Genomic DNA, 20,111 nt, shown 5'->3' on the forward strand with positions numbered 1-20,111 from the left:
TGGTGAGGGAATGACTGCATAAAGCTGTTATAACATAAGTAACACGATAAAATAACTTGCTATTAAACAGTAATAAATACATTTATAAACTGAAATAGTGTTGGCATATAATAGGGGAACAAAATACTTGCTGGAAGATTAATCAAAATTTATTTGCTTATTCAACAGGAATCTTCATTTCTCTCTCTCTCTCTCTCTCTCTCTCTCTCTCATGTCCTTAGATAAAGTATCTATGAATTTCATGCTCACAGTCTGTGTTTCCAACATTTTCCTGAGTCATTTCGGAGCTTTGGCTTGACCATTCCCATGATAAATCCCTTTATGATGCTTCCTTCCACTCTCTCTCTCTCTCACTGAGGGATAAGATCTTCTGGGCTGTCTCTTTACTACACAACGTATCATCATGTTCTGTGTGTTGGCTTTATATCTTTCCTTCGTTCTTCTTCTCAACCACTCTCACTCCCCCAACCAACACACACACATGCACACACACACACAAACACACACATTTTCCTGTCCCGGTGAGGACCTTGCATTGACATAATTACTAATTAACATAATTAAGAACTGTATATTACAACTAAATCTAACGTTAAGCTTAAGCACAGTAACAAAAAAATCTATTTTTTAAATGTTGCATGAGCAATTTTCCTATTTTTTAATGGGGAACCAGCCAAAAGTCAGATATTCCTATCCTTGTTGAGACACTGCATACACACACACACACACACACACACTTTCTGGAATGGAACACTTGCTCCCTCTGAGACGGGAAGCTCTTAGTCTCTCACTACTGTATTGTTTCCACGGCGACCGGATGTAGACTGTTGTTTTGCTTTTCCATTCCAAAAACATAACTGAGAAACGCTACAAGTCGGACCGACCCGAACAAAAAAGGCAGGAGAAGACAGAAGGAGTGAAAGTAAGAACATACTCCAACATTTTTCAATGTAATGTCTGTAATCTGAGAATAGAAGAGAAAAACCTTATACTCAGAATTCACTTATAACACTTATAAGGGCAGTTGTTAGGGTGGTCAATAAATGTTTTAAATACTCTAAGACTGTATAAATCCTGTTATGATTACCTCCCAGTGATATCTAATCTTTTATAGGATGTCATGGAAACCGTGTAAATGTATGCAGAATAAATAAAACAGAGAACATGTTAATGTCTGTGCACAAATTACTATCCTACCTGTGAGGGTGATGCAGGTGGCTCTGGAGAGGAGAGGCTAGTGTGAGACGCTTCACTCTTCTCCAACGAGTCCACCTTCTCGTACGTCCTCTTCTGCCCCCCTGCTAGCCCCTCAGTCGAAGTCAGCGTCGCGTCTCCGTGCCTGCTGTACAGTGAACGCTCGCTGCCCATAGTGTCCTCTCCTGAGCCTGAAATTGGTCCAGGCAGCGTTGTGCTTTTCAGTGAACCTTCTGAGCTCATTAAAGCCACCTTCATCTCAGCCATCAGCTTGTCACTGAGATCGCTGCCACTTCCTGCCCCGTGCCCTGGAACCGCTCTTCTGCGGTTCTTCCTGCGCAGACTCGGAGAGGGCCCCGTCGAGTAGCCCGAGTCCTGGTAGGTGACAGTGGAGGGTGGTGGGTACTCCTGAGATGCCAGGCTGCTCTGACGGCTGTGCCATGGCTGCTTCTTCTCCAGGGAAACCTCTTCTTTTGGGCTCTCTCCTTGCTGGAGGTCCACATTCACCATGTGCTTGATGCATTCGCGCCCAGCTGCGCTGTACTCCCCAGCCGACGGATGGCGCTTGTGCTTGGCTTGGGGGAACTGGAGAAGTTTAGGGGGTGGAGCCAATCGTGGCATGCTTTGCGTAGGTCTATAAGGGTCGTGGGTCAAGTAGTCGGCCCCTTCCACCTCCATGTCAGCTGGTGGTTCATCATAAATAGGTGGATCTGAAGTCGGAGGCTCATCGTAGATTGGCACAGGGGGCGTGGCTGCGTACTGAGGGGAAGAAGGGCGGAGAGCATTTGTAGATGAGGGGGCGCCAGAGCTGGGCATCCCCATGCTGAAGTTGCCGCTGTCTGCCTTCTTGAGGAGATGTAAGGACTGTTTGGGGTCCATCTTGCCAAAGGAGGCAGTCCTGTTGGGGTATGTGGGAATAGGAGAGGGGGTGTTGCTGGTGGGCAGGCTCAAATGAATAAGGGGGCGGGGGCTAGCAGGGGTGGTGTGCTGGTTCCGGCCACTGCCGCTTACTTTCACCAACATGGCCGCCTTGGAGCCTGGAGCAGGCTGCCATCTCGGATTTGGCTCTCTGAAACACACATGGAAAGACAGAAAGATATAAAAACTCCAACACACACAGTGCAAAAATTATTAGACAACATGTAATGACAACTGACCTCATTTACAATGTCATACTGTTGCTGTATTCCAAAAGACTGTCCTGTGCTTAACCCAGAACGTGTATTCATGAGCTCACACTGAAAATGCTTTCAATACACACCTAGTACTGTTTGATTTGACGCTTCAACACCTGTCTACAGTAAAGACTTATAACCCCAGTGTCACTATCACCCAGAGGAGGATGGGTTCCCGTTTGAGTCTGGTTCCTTTTAAAGTTTCTATCTCAAATCAGAGAGTTATTCCTTCCCACAAGCTATCAATTGTGATTTGCTGGTTAGGAATTTAAATACAGATTTCTGTAAAGCAGTCCAGTGACAATGGCTATTGTTGAAAGTGAAGAAAAATGGCCTTCACTTTCTCAGTAACTACTGTGTAAGCTAGCTTCAATCAATACACTGACGACTCATTGTATAGCGCTTACTAGCAATTTCAGAGACTTTTTAAAAAGTATAGATCTTTCTACAGGTTCCTAATAACATGTCAAAATGCATCGATCGAATCAGGTACATTTAACAATAATGATAAAACATCACTGTCTTCAGTTGTGTTGCATCACACAATATCTCACACTTATTAAATACATGTGCCTTAATCCAAACTTGTCCGTATCTAACACAGAGGAATGCTTGGCTGAAATGCCAATCCTGGCGCAGGGACTAAAAACACATTCCTCTCTCTCTTTCTCTCTCTCTCTTTCTTGCTCACTCTCTCTCGCCATCTATCGCACTGCTGCCAGGACACACACCAGTGTAGCCTCTGTTACATGGAAAAATGGAGGGAAGGGAGACAAAAAATCTAAATAAACAACTCGGGGGTGTGACTACATACTGATATGATGTTTACTGTGATAAGGAAATATGGAATAGTTAGCTACACTGACCAGACATAACATTATGACCACCTGCCTTATATTGTGTTGGTTGCACTGTGTGTTCTGACACCTTTCTATCAGAACCAGCATTAATTTCTTCAGCAATCTGAGCAACAGTAGCTCGTCTGTTGGATCGGATCACACGGGGCAGCCTTCACTCCCCACGTCCATTAATGAGCCTTGGATGTCCATGTCTTTCTTCCTTGGACCACTTTTCATAGATACTGACCACTGCAGACCGGGAAAACCCCACAAGAGCTGCAGTTTTGGAGATGCTCTGATCCAATCGTCTATCCGCCATCACAATTTGGCCCTTCGTCAAACTCGCTGAAATCCTTACGCTTGTCCATTTTTCCTGCTTCTAACACATCAACTTTGAGGATAAAATGTTCACTTGCTGCCTAATATATCCCACCCACTAACAGGTGCCACGATGAGGAGATCATCAGTCTTATTCACCTCACCTTTCAGTGGTCATAATGTTATGCCTGATCAGTGTATATAGGCATATCAGTGTATATTACAAATACTATGGCATGTTATTAAGATATTACATATCATTGTCGCCCGTTAATTGATGATAGTAAAATATTATTTTTTACACACACATTATAAGGAAGTCATTCCTACAAACAGCACGTGTTTTGTCCAGTTAGGACAGCTGCATTCTCAAATACCTGCATATTGCTGAAGCTGGGATGCTGGACGTTTTCATAAAACGGCAGGTAAAAGTACAGTACATAAAAAGTGAACCAGCTTGTTAACAGGACAAGTAATCGTAATGGAATGTGATCTTTCCAGCTCTGACGATCAAGAAGCTTGTACCAGGTTCGTTTGTCAGATATTTCATATCTAATGCATGCTTTTTTTAATATGTGTGTGTGTGTGTATAAACAGAAAGTGTGCTGCTGTGACAGTCTTCCTGGACAGGGGTTAGAGTGTGTGACTCAGTCATAGCTCACCTCTGTATCTCTCTAACACACACACACACACACAAGCAAGAGTACAACAGGAAAGGCTATGGTCCAGAGAAAGGCGAGGTTTAAGGAGAAAAACAGGCTTTCTTACAGTATTGTTCCTCCAACATAATACCGCTTTATCACCATACCACAACACACACACCCTCACACACCCATATAAAACATGAAAACATTGCACACATACACATGTAGAAAGCACACTTTCACATTTAGATCCCCCCCCCACACACACACTCTGCAGCTACAACTAAAAAAACCATACAAAGTAATGTGTGTGTGTGTGTGAATGTCTGTGTGTGTGTGTGTGTGCCTGTATGATCTTATGCACTTTTGACATGGATGTGTGTGTGTGTGTGTGATGTGGAGTAACCGCATGGGCGTGTGTGTGTTTGTGTGCACGTGCGTGTGCGTGTGCGTGTGTGAATGCATGGCAATCTCACTGATTCCAGTTTTAACGGTTTCCTTCCCTCAATTCTACAACACCATTATACACACACCCACACACACCCACAGACACACACACAACCTGAAACAGTGATTTAATCGTTTAAAACCTTATGAACAGATAATATTAATAAAATCTTTGGAGCCAATCGTATTAAATTGACATGAAACAGCCTTGACACCAACACCACCACCACTAACAACAACAATGCAACAGGTGAGAAAACAACTTAAACACAACTACAAAAATAAGTTACTTGAGTCCACTGAAATGCACAGAGAAGCTGACTACCACTTGTTACGTTTCTGAAAAGTATTATCACATGTACACACACGTTCCTGAGACGGTTCTTTGGAAGTATATAGATGCACACACACACACACACACTTACCCGCAGAGGCGAGAGCTACAGGGGTGCTCTGTGTTGGTGTAAAAGCCTTGTTGAACCCCACTGTGTGTGAGGGGAACAGTGGAAAGAATAACAAGCGAGGTAAAAAAAGGCCCAGAATGTCAGAAGTGGTCCTCGTCTGGCTATTCCTAGCGACGTGAGCGAGCTCCTAGTGTTTAAAGAGTGCAGTGTTAATTCACACTCTCGCTGAGCCACTCTTCAATTACACACCGAGAGAAGAAGGAAGGAGGAGAAGGCAAGAGGAGGGGAGGGAGGAGAGGCCAGGCTCCAGTTTAGGTCCTCCTCTGTTCTTTTTTTTTTTACAGTAGGGCAAATGCGAATACTAAAATTGCCACACACACACACACACACCCTTGACCTTGGTTGCCCCCCCCATCTCTGTTGCATTCATGAGAAACATCTTCACTGCTCTAAAGGCTTTCGTCCGATCCGCCACTCTGGAACTTTCTTCCTCTTCACCTCGAACAGTTATCTTTCATCCTCTTTTATTTTACACTTCAAGAAACACAGTCTCTTACAGCATTCTCCATCGCTTGGCCTCGCTTTTTTCCTGCCTCCTTCTCAAACGTTCTTTCTTTCTTTAAGTGTCTCTCCGGTTCTTGAACACAATGCCCATTTTGTCTTAATAGCTTGTGGAGGCTTTCTCCCTCTCTCTCTCTCTCTCTCTCTCTCGTTTTCTCGTGGTCAGTCCCACTCTTTGTGCCTCCACTCTCACAGCTCCAAATGTCAACAATCTTTTCATAGTGTCGAGTAAATACAGACCATACAATCTGTAAACAAAAGCTGGAAGATGGGAAAACTCCAAAACATGATCTCTCTCTCTCTCTTTTGCGAAAAGTATGTGATAAACGAGCTCTTTTAATATGTGAGAAATTAGGAATGGATGCTGATGTTTCTCCCTCTCACACACACACACACACACACTCAGTCCTCAGCGAACAAGCTGCATAAATGTCCTCAATCCATTTTCCCACACTGTCCCACTGCAGACGAGATGAATGCGTCTGCGAGAGACGCTGCCTAATTTACACAAAGCTACTGTGGATTCCCAGGTGATAAGAATCACACCTTAACCGGAAAACACTCCCCCCAGCCTCCAAACACACACCCACCCCACACAACTCGCTCACTACACTCTCACACACACACGACAGAGGAAGCATGCACAAAAAAAAAAAGAGAAAGGCTGCCTCAGATACAACCGACCGTGACCATATGCTTTGCTTGGTGTGCTGAGCATGTTGTTTGCGTGGTTGGGGATCAGTGAATGGGTTTCTGAGGAAAATATGGACTGATCGTGCTGCCCTGTGGGATTGCCTGCTGGAAAGTTCAAAGGGTGCTTTTCCCTGGCGTAAACAGGAAATAGCAGCAGAGCAGTCACACTGGAGAGGCTCAGTCATCAGATGGTTTGTGACTGATGGGGAGTTATTGCTGAGAAAACAATACTACTGCTAACAGGCGCATGCGCACACGCACAGCTCTGCCTGGTCAAAATTTAGGAGCGAGAAGAGCATTACTGCATTTATAGTCTCACAGACACTAGAAATCAGCACCTGGGAAATATTTACAGTTTAATAAGAAGTGATTCAATTAAGTTAATATTAATAACACTCACTGAAACCAAACCCCTTTTACATTTAGAAATATTTCACATGCTTTTGAATGAGCAAGTAGAAAAAAGTCGAGAGTAATGGAGATTATTGGTGGAGGTAATCGGCCATATTCACATAGTCAGAGCTTTGTGTTTGAAGGATAATAATAAATTCCTTTTTTTAACATTTTAATATCACCTGCCTAATATTGTGCAGGTCTTTCTTGTGCTGCCGAAACAGCCCATTACAGTGATGAGAGGAAAGGACGTTTAAAAAAAAGAAGTAACTATAAAAGAACTGTTGTCAAACATATAGCCTACATTCAAAACAGGGCATAAATATTTTACAAAACAATGCTGGAAAAATTTTGGAAGCCTTACAGCAAAAATATTGCATGTAAAGGGATTTTATGTGATGCCAGCTCTCCTCTAATATACAGCAGCTAGCACCCGAGTAAAAGGTTAATACCTGCTTCCTCTGAGACGCGTGAGGATGATCGACCGCATGTTTTCAAATCCTCTTGTCTCTCTTCAAACAAAAAGATGTGGATGTGGTATAAAGTGCCAGTGTAGGTAACCTGCGCAACCCCTACCAAAAGAGCCGCACAGCTGGTCTGTGAGCGCTATGACATTAAAAAGAGAGGAAAATTGCAGCTGTCAAAAAAAATGAAGAAGGGGAAGTTAGCTATAGCTATGGCTTTACTACGAAGAAAGGCAAAACATTTAATAGGTTAAGAGAATAAGAGGCTCGGTGTATGCTCAAGAGAAAGAAACAGATCACAACAGAGAAAGTTCTAGGAAAAAAGTTGGGAGTCTCTAATGGGATGAATTGTCCATTCAAAAATCCATCAATCCATCCATCCATCCCTCCAGTTTCTGTACCATTTATCCTACTCGGGGTAACAGATATCCTGGATCCTATCCCAAAGGAATCAGGGCACAAGATAGGGGCACCATGGATGGGGGGAAGTCGTAGCTTGGAAGGTTGTGAGTTTGAATCCCAAAACTGCCAAGCTGCCACTGCTGGGCCTCTGAGCAAGGCCCTTAACCTTCTATTGTAGAAATGGGATGAATGTCTGGATCAGGGCGTCTGCCAAACGCCATAAATGTAATGTAAATGGATGCCAGGACACAATTGCACACTCACTCACTCCAGACAGGTTTCGAGATACCAATCAGCACAAGTCTTTGGACTCGAGGAGGAAACTCGAGTACCCAGGGGAAACCTACAGAAGTACAGTATTTTACTTCTAAACACAAGGCAAGAATGACATCAGCAAGTAAGCGCCACGATCGAAAGTGCTCATGCCTTTGAATCCCTAGATGGAAAGAGCCGTATTCCATACCGCAGGGTGAGGCATCCAGCAGCTGCGAGAATCAGTGCGATTCAGGAGGGAAGAAAGAGAGAAAGGAAAGGAATGCACAGGCTATGAATTCTCCGCTTTAGTCATAGCTCAGAGAATGTATGGGAGGGCTATATAATGAGTCTCGAGCAAGGAAGTTCTGAGATTAAACCTGAATGAGAGCTGCTTTCACTCAGAGACACTGACTTCACCTCACGCTTCACGCTGAGTCACTCGGTGGAGCATTTCAAAGGAAACAAAGTCAGTAGGAAGTGTGTTACAAATGCAACTGTACTGTGACCTCAAAGCAAGATCTGAGAATATGTGACTTCTGTAAAGCTTTAGGAACCTCGTGTGAAAAGTAGCATGCCACTATGTAGGATTTTAATATAGTATAGTAGTACAGTATGACTTGGTTTTCTAGATATTTTGATTATGGATACTGCCATCTTCTGGTGTGGATATTTATTTGTTTTCACACACACACACACACTCCGGACATCAGCTGTGCTCTTCGGAATGTGTTCATAGAAAACGTGAGGCGACAGGAGGCAATCTAGTGCTAGCTGACTGGCGCTGTTTCTTCAGCATGAGGTCGGTGACTAAGGTCTCTTACCATTCAGTCCAACGGCAGATGACAAACGGTCATAAGTAAGAGTACGTGTGACATTCTGTGTCCGCGTGTCCGAGTGTGTGTGTGCAAAAGGCCAGTCCTGAGTCACATTCTCCTTTGTTCTTATCTTTCGCTCTTCCTGTCTCATTGTCTTCCGTCATCCTCTTAGGCCCTGTAGATAAAAGCAGTTTGCCACACAAAGCTCGATATCACGAGGGAGGAGGTGTTATTTTTTCTTTCTCAGCTGTGGGGAGTGACCGCTCGCTCCGGTTCCATCCTCACTGACCACACACACCATTCTTAACACACCCAAAACAGCCATAAGCGCGCTGCAAGCGTGTGTGATCGTTAAACGCACCCTATTTAGCCATCAAAAACACACAGAGGGACAGAGGGACAGAGAGAGAGAGAGAGAGAGAGTGGAAGGAAGCATCATAAAGGGATTTATCATGGGAACGGTCAAGCAAAGGCTCCGAAATGACTCAGGAAAATGTTGGAAACACAGATTGTGAGCATGAAATTCATAGTTACTTTATCTAAGGGCATAAAAACACAAAATTTTATCTTTTCCACCATACCGGCCCTTTCACCTGGGCCGAATGACATATCCCAGCAGACCTGAAGCTGTAATTATAGCCAAAGTTAATTCTACAGGACTGATCCAGTTGATTGGGAGTGTGGTGGTGGTGCTTACACAACCAAGAAAAGAACCTTTGCATTAATGAAAAACGTTTAATATCTTTAAATCTTAGACAAATTATTTATCAGGTCCCAATGAAGTCGATTTGAGGTCCAGGTTGTAACATTAGAAGATGTGGAAAACTTCATGAGTGTGTGTGTGTGTGTGTGTGTGATTTTTCTATTCGATTCACAGGGTCAAACCTTTTGCCCTTTACCCCTTAAGCTGACCTTATTGACTTGATGTCTGGAACATGAGCCTTAAATATGCAGCATTGCATATGGCTGGTTTCCCAGGGCCTTATTCAGCCTGGACCACTTATCCCCTCTTCAGGCTGTCACATCCAATCTATACATGCACATCTGCCTGAAACCAAGACCCTGCTAGCCTTAATGTGCTGATAAAGAGACTTTTAAATCAGGCTGATTAACAGTATTATTAGTGTGGTGTTATGTTACACAGTCACAGCTACATGCCTAAAAGTTAAAAAAAACCTAAAGCTAAAAACAACATTTTCACATTCCTTCATTTTAGGATGAAATTACACCCTCCCACACGCTGGGCATGTCATGATCCTGAGTGGGTGTGTATTCAAAAATACAGTCACTGTTGCTTTAATGATGATTAAAAGATATTTGAGAGAAAGAGAAAAATAACATGGGAAATTTAGGCAAATAATACTCATATCTCAGTTGAGATAAGGTCATTCCAACTGCCTTAGCAATAAAAGATTCGGATGTGACTTGTGACAGAAAACATCAAAATGGACACTGGTCAAGATGAGGAGGTTTTTTTGTGTGCTGAACATGTTTGCTGCAACAAGCCACTCCCCATCTGCAACAAGCCCTTGTCCATATACTGCAAGCCAGTCCCCATCTGCAACAAGCCACTTGCAATCTGAAACAGGCCACTCCCCACCTGCAACAAGCCATTCTCAATCCGCAACAAGCCACTCCCCATCTGCAACAAGCCACTCCCAATCTGCAACAAGCCACTCCCAATCTGCAACAAGTCACTCCCAATCTGCAACAAGCCACATCTCATCTGCAACAAGCCACTCCTAATCTACAAGCCCCTCTCCATATACTGTAAGCCACTCCCCACCTGCAACAAGCCACTCGCAATCTGCAACAAGCCACTCGCAATCTGCATTTATCTTACATCATAACAGCCAAGCATGGAGAACAAAATGTGATTCGTCATATATGATTTTATTATCCGAAGTAAGGCATCAGCTTGACGGTGTCCCACGGCGTTCCCCTGCTACTCAGTGATGTCATCATTGGCTAAAACACATGCGCAGGTTACTGTACTTCCTGAACAAGTGCAGAGTTGCGTCACAATTCCAGTGCAAATGAACTCACACCAGAGTCTCGGGTTTGGGACCATGGTGTGCTTCCTGGTCCGGGTGACCGCTTTCACCCTGCTCTGTTTCAGCTGCCAGTGCAACAGCTAAATATACTTTTATGTGAGGTTACACATTGTCTTATTGTCTTGATTTTGTACCTGCTGTACATCATGCCATTCTTACAACTAGTTCAGTCTCCGTCACACCTGAAGTCATGAACTAGACGCACGGATCCACTGAGCAGACCTTGTCCAGCTGTGACGTCCATCGTGACGTCATGTCTGTGTGCCAAAGGCTGAACCTTTCAGAACGGCACACTGATCGACAAAGTCACGAAATGAGTCAGGAAGAAATACAGATAAAGGTGTAGCGTGTTCACAGGTAGACTGTATTATTAAAAGCTGTGTGAGTCAGTTTTCAAAATCAGTGAGTCAAAAAATTGTGATGCCGAGGCTCGCTGGGATGAAGGTGGACCTTCAGTTTTAGATTGCTGGGTGTTGTGTACATACTTATTGACAATCAAGGGAACCAACCAGAGGAAAGCCAAGTGGTGAATGCTTGCATAACTCTGCACAGACTCAGGATCAGGATGTGAGGTGGAAACCCTCCCCACTACGCCCTCGCTGCTCTAGGTACATTTCTAGGTATGTTCCTCTTCAAATATAAACCAAAATCACTGCATATTTACATCCACTAGAGTTCCATGAGTGAAAAGAGATGGAAATGCTCAGACTGGAACACACACGTCTTCTCTTCATCTACATGCTGAACATTGCACTAAATGTACAAAGGTCTAATATTTCCATTTGGCATTCTCACTCAGGTTTTTTCTTATCCACAAATCTCCTAAGCCCACTTCTCTCTGTCGGAGAGAGAGGTTATGGGGGACAGTAGCTGGGGCTGTGCCAACAAAGCCTGGGCAACGCAGGAAAATATGGTAGGAATTCACACTGGCATAAACACAGCTGCCTATATCGGTATCAAGAGCCTTCTAGTGCGGATACTTTTACCAAAAAAAACCCACACAGCCTGCTGCAGATCATCGAAATTAGTCGATATATATATGCGTAACCTACTACACAGACTGTATGTACTCTCGACAGGCGACTGCTTTACAATAATGCTGCATGCCATCCCATTATTCCATAATACCAGCAGCAATAACGCAGCATGGCCGTAACAATGGCGCCAGTGTGCTCCAGAACGAATTACAGTTACCTGCATTGTGTTAACTGTGAGAAAACTCTGTATATTCTCATTTTATTGAAAATCGTCCTTTTGTACTGAAATCTTTTATAGTCAAGTTCAATTAAATCCGCTCTCAGGAGCCCAAAGTGATTTAGCTTTCCTACTATGATCTAAAGGCTGGGGATCCAAACAGGGAAGACAAAGCTGGAGGGTAGCAACAGAGGATCTCCTTTACCCTAGCGTGACCGAGGAATATCAAGAAACAGCTGGTTGTTAGATCTAAGAGATCTCTGGGCACCGGGGCGATTAGTAAGATCGGAAATATAATCTGGTGCTAGCCCATGTAGAGCTTTAGAGACATACAACAGAACATTATACTTTATTCTACACTGAATCAGTAACCAGTGCAGATAATAGAGAATATATAATCCCTCATTGCCTTGCTGCGGCATTCTACACGATATGCAGACGTGACAACCAAGACTGACATGACGTCATCACGGTGCGATGCCATCTACAACAAGCTACTTCCAATCTACAACAAGCCACTCCCCATCTGCTTCAAGCCTGTAACCCATCTGCAACAAGCCACTTCCAATCTCCAGCAAGCCACTACCTATCTGCAAGAAGCCACTCCCAATCTGCAACAAGCCACTCCTCATCTGCAACAAGCCACACCCTATTTGCATCAAGGTGATCTCCTACAAGCTATTATTTTTTAATATAATGGTTGTATTTCTTTGTGTAAACACACTGCAGTCCAAAAGCAGAAAAGTGAGGAAAGTAGTACATAAGTGATTAGCTAATGACTTGTGCATAAAGTCATGCAAATGTAGACGTCGCTTGACTTTAAACAGTGCAGCAAAGTCGAGGATAAATCTGTATGTGTTGAGAACAGCACAACACTGAGTCAGAAAAGCTGCAGAGAATAAAAGAGCAATGAAACAATGGCACAGATTCATGAGAGAATGAACGTGTCTGGTGCCGTACTGACTATTGCCTATTGTGCCTTTTGGCAAACAAGTGAGTGACACACGAACACACACACGCACACGTGCATGAGCACATAAAGTCCGCTCTGAGCCAGTATTGTAACCAGTATGTTAAAGAAAAGGAGCAAAGGAGGACCAGACGGTCACAAGACAGAAGGCCAATTAATGGACACACACACACACACAAAACACTACAGGGAGTAAAGTCTCCACATCTACAAACAAGTGCTCACACACATACACACACTGTCTGAAATTAAAGGATCTGCAGACACACACACACACACACACTCTGAAATGAAAGGGTCTGTACTTTGAAAATTAGATACTAAGCTTTCCATGTCTTCTGTAGCTGTGTCTCAAATCATACGCTAGGAGCTGACATAGATGCTTTAAAGTGTAGGACAAGTAGAAAATTCTCAAAAAGTATGTACTTGCTTATGCTGCTGTTTAAAAAGGGCAAAAAAATCCAGTGCAAGATTCTATACAATGACACCTTTTATTTTCTTAGCAATTATAGTTCTGAGTTTATTATAGTTATTGTTAGAGTTATAGTTCTCCTCCCCATTGGGTATAAGCTCCTCCCATTGTGTGTCTCTTCCCCACGTGCAACAAGCCCCTCCCATTCTGGAACAAGCCACTCCCAAACTGCTAAGCATCCCTCCATATACTGCAAGCCTCTTACCCATCTGAAACAAGCCACTCCCAATTTGAACAAGCCACTCCCCATATGCAACAAGTCCTGTGTGTAGCACCTCTGGTCTAGGAGGAACGTTGTTTCACTTTCACTGTGTAGTGCATCAGCTATACATGGTTGAAATGACAATAAAGCTTCTTTGACTTGACTCTGACTTTGAAGTCACTCTCAATTTGCAACAAGCTACTCCCAATTTGCAATAAGCCACTTCCCATTTGCAACAAGCCACTCCCCATTTGCAACAAGCCACTCCCCATCTGCAACAAGCCACTGCCCATCTGCAACAAGCCACTCCCCATCTGCTATAAGCCCCTCTCTATATACTGTAAGCCACTCCCCATCTGCAACAAGCCACTCACAATATGCAACAAGCCACTCCCCATCTGCTATAAGCTCCTCTCCATATACTACAAGCCTTTAACCCATCTGCAACAACCCACTCCCTATTTGCTTCAAGCACCTCAAACTACAAGTTTTTTTTTTAGTATAATGGTTGTATTTATTTGTGTAAACACACTGCAGTTATGTAAACAGACTTTTATCACCACGCATGAGGCCCGGCGAGAGGCTAGTCTCTGATTGTGGAGTGAAAGCCCTAACCCCTGAGCTGCAGCTCTCTCTCTCTCAGTCATTAGTCATCAATAGGCTGGTGGTCTGGACCTGCTCCAACACCAAGGGAAAGGTTATTGAGTTTCTTGTCACTAAGCAACATCAGACCCTCAGCTGCGTATTTGGTTATATTGATATGTCACTGTGATGGACTAGTGGACTTGGTATTAAGAAAAGCTGCATTAAGGGAATTCTCTTCTTCTCCACATTCACAGTATGTGGCGAAATAAACAACAATTCTGCTATGGACTGAAGAAATAATGAAAATCCGGTTTATTCCAGACTCACTTGATGGATGTCTGTGGGCAGACAATAAACATATTTTATAAACAAACGTATTTTAGTACGCCGCTATATAATATGAACTCAAACCGTTATATAAACTGTTTTAATAAATTAAACAATAAAGATATTAATTTTACCAAAGCATTTAAAAAGTAATTCTGGGTAATTTCTCCAGATGGTTTTGTTGTATCCATGTGTGATTAACCGGAAGATTATGAGAATTAAAAAGGAATGCGGCAAATTCATCGCTTTGAGGAAAAAAACCTTCCCAGAAACGATTTATACAGAGTTAGAGATTCAGTTACAAAAATTCATGAAGGTCGTTTACGAAACTTGATTTATTTATTACTAGAAAACTTTTCACTGTGGATATAAGAAGTCAATCACACACACACACACAGACACTGGAGATCCCTCACGCTCTCAGCAGGTACTAGTTAAAGCATATTCATAGATGGAAATCTTTAAATTCTCTGTGGCACAAAAGCCGTGCCTAAAAGTGTCACACCCAGCCTCATTCTGTAGCCAGCATGCTCTGGACATTCTCTTACTGCACCACCCACACACTCTCACTCACACACCCACACACACACACGCTTAAAAATAAGATGGTGTCCAGTCAGAAAGCTCTGCATCTTCATCATGAAATTGGACAGTGTGACTCCTTACAAAACAGCAGAGAGACACTGTCAGAGAGAGATAGTCAGAGAGACACAGAGAGAGAGTGTCAGAGAGGAATAGACAGTCAGAGAGACACAGAAAGAGAGAAAGACTATCAGAGAGGGAGACTGTCAAAAAGGCAGAGAGAGAGTGTGTCAGAGAGACAGAGAGAGAGTGTGTCAGAGAGACAGAGAGAGAGAGAGACTGTCAAAGAGAGAGACAGTCGGAAAGACACAGAGAGAGAGAGATTGTCAGAGGCACAAAGAGAGAGTGTGCCAGAGAGAAATAGACAGAGAGACACAGAAAGAGAAAGACTGTCAGAGAGACAGAGAGAGATTGTGTCAGAAAGACACAGAGAGAGAGACAGTCAGAGAAAGATTGTCAGAAAGACACAGAGAGAGAGAGACTATCAGAGAAATACAGAGAGAAAGAGAGAGATAGGCTGTCAGAGATACAGAGAGAAAGAGAGAGAGAGAGAGAGAGAACACACTCTATAACCTCAGGAACACTGTGAGGGGAATACACTCTTTGTGTGTTTGTACACACCACATCCGACAGAAATGACATACTTGGCAAACGAGCATGGTGCAAGCTTCAACCGCCGCTAATGTCCGAGCGGCAGAGAATGCGTTACACTATGTTTATGTGCAGTGTGTGTTCTGTTAACAACTGAGAGTGTGTGACCATTTAAGGCTGATTCCTTTAGCCAGGACAGAAGCATGTCTGCTGTCCTCTCAGTCCAGTACTGTACTTTAGCTGCTCAAGCCCTAAAATGGCTCTGGTTACTACTAGCAGTAGTAGTAGTATGGAGACCTGTTTTCTCAGTCACTCGGCACCAAGCATGAGTGCTGATAGACGTTAAGGCTGCTATTCACACTTAAAGCTCTATTCAGTAACGTATTATCCGAGCTGTTTTGAAAAATCAAACTTCAAACTAATACAGTCCAGCTTTTCACTGTCGCGTGCAAAAGCCACGCCCACAAAATCATGCGAGATTGTAAGAGGTGGAGCTTTCTGAATTCACAAGCAAGATGACTGACGGGCAATTTGAGGTGCCTCATGACCCAGCTGGATGTGATATCATAATTTCTCATTGTGTTGGTCCCCCTTTTGCTGCTAAAACAGCCCTGACCCATCGAGGCATGGACTCCACTAGATCCCTGAAGGTGTGCTGTGGGATCTGGCACCAAGATGTTAGCAGCAGATCCTTTAAGTCCTGTAAGTTGCGAGGTGGGGCCTCCATGGATCGGACTTGCTTGTCCAACACATCCCACAGATGCACGATTGGATTGAGATCTGGGGAATTCCGAGGCCGAGTCAACACCTCAAACTATTGATGTGGTCATCAAAACATGTGGTCATCAGCAATCAGGGAATACCGTTTCCATGAAAGGGTGTACATGGTCTGTAGCAATGCTTAGGTAGGTGGTACGTGACAAAGTAACATCCACATGGATGACAGGACCCAAGGTTTCCCAGCAGAACATTGCCCAAAGCATGACACTGCCTCCGCCGGCTCGCCTTCATCCCATAGTACATCCTGGTGCCATGTGTTCCCCAGGTGAGAGATGCACACACACCCGGCCATCCACATGATGTAAAAGATAACGTGATTCATCAGACCAGACCACCTTCTTCCAGTGCTCCGTGGTCCAGTTCTGATGCTCACGTGCCCATTGTTGGTGCTTTCGGCAGTGCACAGGGGTCAGCATGGGCACTCTGACTGGTCTGCGGCTATGCAGCCCCATACACAACAAACTGTGATACACTGTGTATTCTGACACCCTTCTATAGCGAATACAAATACAAACACAAGATAAGTAGTGCTACTATGTTGATTTGACCTCGCTTGCTGAACTCGAATAAATCTGAAGTCCATCACGAGAAGGAAGCAGAGGAAGCTTTGTTTTTTCCTGGTCTGAGTTCGGGAATTATGAGTTACGACAGCTTTATTGCTTGTTTATTGTTTATAGTAGCAGTTAATGCGTAGAACATCTGCAAGACAAGTTAGTTCCTGTTATCTCTTTTCAGCTGTTGACTCACTCAGTCTTGTTTCTCTCACTTGTCATGTTACCGAGAAACTGGAAAGTGCAGTGTCTGGATGTCTTGGCTTAAAATTTTCTGCGTTACGACTCATTCTACAGATATGCCTCATTTTGTTTTTTTTAATCCATTCATTATTAGGCTTTGATTCTGTAGAACGTCTGGCATACAAATACCACTGGGTGTGCTGTTACTATAGAAAATGACATAGAAACATATTAGAACAAGGGCAATCCTATACACCTGTGATCAGAGTCAGAAATAACATAACGGTCACTACTGCTGTTGGAGAAAATAAATTAACCGGTCGAGAACTTTCAAAGGAACAAAAAAACACTGAAACTGAGTACTAAGCTAAGTACTGACCTTCTGGTAGAGTTTATGCAGAGGTGCTGACACTGAAGACGTCCAGATCATAAACCTCCTTCTGTTCTGTCACTTCCTGAGCTTTCCCCTTAGCTCAGATCAGTTTCCCTCTCTTTCTGACAGCCTGTCTTTCATTTTACATCATACACACACACACACACACACACAGACTGCCCAAACACATCCTGAGTCTTGTTCACTCCTATTGGCCATAAATAGGCAGAGCTACTGACTGAAACTGTAAAGACTGTGTGTGTGTGTGTGTGTGTAGGCTCAGTGCCTATTCTTATTTTTACTACTTCTCTCTCTCTTCCTCTCCTCTTTGATTACAAAGTCCATCACAAACCTTCCAGCCTCCTAAAATCACTCTTCACATCTTTTTGAAGCATTAAACAAACTCATACAAAGCCTGGAGATAATTAAAGTCCACGCTGCATGAACCTGAGCTTTGCGTCTTTTCCACGTCATTTGTATATCACAAGGTGGTCAAAGCGAAGACTTTTTTCCTTCTCTGTGTTATACTGTGTCATTTTTACATGAATGAGCTGAATCCATTAAGGCTATTTACACCATACACACACACACACTCCACACACTACTGCTTCGAGGCCAAGAGCTCTACCAGCCTAAACACACTACAGCTCCTTTGGCTATTAACTCCTTCCTGCTTGTGAAGGAATTCCTACATTTATTTCGTTTGTGCTTTCAAGCTAAATAACTGCAAAATCCCTTCTATTGTGTCGTGACGTGTGAGAGAGTGCTATCAAAACGCTATGGCTTTCACGTCGCTATCCAATCCCGCTTGGCTAGTCAAGATCAGTGGTGCGTGGCAGCACAAAGAAGATGATCCAGACTCGCAGTCGAAGATGGCAGGGAATCCTGTCGTTCGCTGCTGTAGACGCCACATTAAGCTACTGTATAGGGGGCTTCTGTTTCACGCTACCCTTTCACCCATTTCTGCATCAAGTCGTAGTATGAATGGTGTAAGTGCGATCACACTAAAACTTCCAACAAGAAGAAGTGTGCTTCAAATAGCCGGATAATCCACTTATTCAGCTGGACAAATGTGAGTGTAGAATGTTGGCACTCACCTGCTTAGGGGAATAGAGGCGGAGCTACCAGGTAGACACGCTGAATGAGAAAATATTTAATTAACCGACATTTAATTAACCCATGCTGTGTAATTTATTTTAAAAAATCATTATATTATATAGCTAAAGCTGGCGGCGTCACGTTACACGGGCTTGAAGTCATTTACCATTGACTGGGAGACGGTTCATACATAGAACTACGGTCAATAGCTATGTCTTAGTCTTTTTCTATATAATAATCACGTGTGCTAGGTTTTGCTGTGCACAGACGGGTCGTCTACAGCAGTACATGAGCTACAAGGATCAGATAGGAGCTAGCTGAAGGGTAACTGTGGGGTAATCGGGGCAGACAGACCCGAGCTCACCATGCAGTGAGAAAAACGCTGCCAGCGTACTCACTGCACTCACGCTGTGAGACCCAGATTGGATGTATTTAACAGTGATGGAAGTCAGCTGTCTATAAAGTCTTTTCACGAGCACTTTTATAATGTCAGGAGGAACTAGGAAACTAAATAAGGGGCTTATTTAGCTGCTTAAGATAAGATTTCACGATGGGTTATGAGATTTATTTGTCATATGGATGCCTGTATAAATATTTGTGTATAGATCTGATATACACAGTAGTGCAAAGGTTTTGCTAAACTACACATATCAGCTTTAACTTTTCATTACTCCATTGCCCTCAATTTACCTCGGCTTAGGATGATGATAGGTTGTGTCAACAGACACACACACACATACACTCTCTTCCTGACACACTCACCTGCTGCCCTCGCTCCTCTTCTCCAAACTGCCCCCTCTGCTTTTTAACGATGGCGTCTCCCTGCTGCTGTCTAGCTCCTGAGAGGCGGTCGAGTTGGGTGAAACCACTGCGGCCACCAGGGTGTTCCTCCCGCTGTTCCCATGGCCCCTGAGCTCGGCCTCGGAGCTCTTCTTGATGGCTTGGAGCTGTGCCAGTGGCACGATGTCGCAGGCCTGTGGCCGGTGCCACACTGTCTGTTGGCTGGTGGAGTTGTAGTAATAGAAACGGTTGTTGTGGTTGTCAAACAGCTCCCACCACTGGTTACCGTCCGACTGTCGGACGTTCACGCCGGCCGGTGCCTCCCAGCCGCACTCGCCCGTCACCAGGTTGACGTACATGCGCTCGCGTGAGCGCGGCTCCAAAATCTCCACCCAGTCACTCCTGCGTGCACATGAGAAACGTGGTCAGGAAGAATATCGCAATGACACAATGACTAATTAGATCTAATCCATTTTCATTGACTGTGCATTAACATTAGCAGTGATGGCTCAAGTGGTTAAGGCTCTGAGATGAGGATCAGGGTTCAAGCCCCAGCACCACAAAGCTCCACCATAGCTGCCCTGCGCTCTGACCCCAACTTCCTCAGCTGGGATATGCGAAAAAAAGAAGTTGTAGTGTATATGTGGTGATAATAAAGGCTTCGTGCCCTCAGTTCTACATTAAGAGTACAAAAACAAAACACAGCGTACACAAATATACTCCAGTTCAGGTGTTCACATGCCCATTGTAGCCGCTTGGTGTACG

The 20,111-nt window shown here is 43.9% G+C and overlaps 1 protein-coding gene across 3 annotated transcripts in view; it reads right to left on the reverse strand.

The window, feature by feature from the left end:
- arhgap46b (Rho GTPase activating protein 46b) overlaps positions 1 to 20,111 on the reverse strand; it is a 68,705-nt gene that overhangs the window by 15,738 nt on the left and 32,856 nt on the right. For 2 of the 3 annotated variants that reach the window (XM_058409525.1, XM_058409526.1), the window contains exons 2-3: positions 19,329 to 19,748; positions 1,198 to 2,263 (exon numbers count right to left, since the gene is read on the reverse strand). In XM_058409525.1, coding sequence (XP_058265508.1) covers positions 1,198 to 2,263; positions 19,329 to 19,748 — 1,486 coding nt within the window. Of the gene's footprint in view, positions 1 to 1,197; positions 2,264 to 5,042; positions 5,593 to 19,328; positions 19,749 to 20,111 lie in introns of those variants that run through there. The other variant, XM_058409527.1, reaches the window with a different exon arrangement.

This window comes from Hemibagrus wyckioides, linkage group LG15 (genome assembly GCF_019097595.1).
Source record: "Hemibagrus wyckioides isolate EC202008001 linkage group LG15, SWU_Hwy_1.0, whole genome shotgun sequence".
Lineage (NCBI taxonomy): Eukaryota > Metazoa > Chordata > Actinopteri > Siluriformes > Bagridae > Hemibagrus > Hemibagrus wyckioides.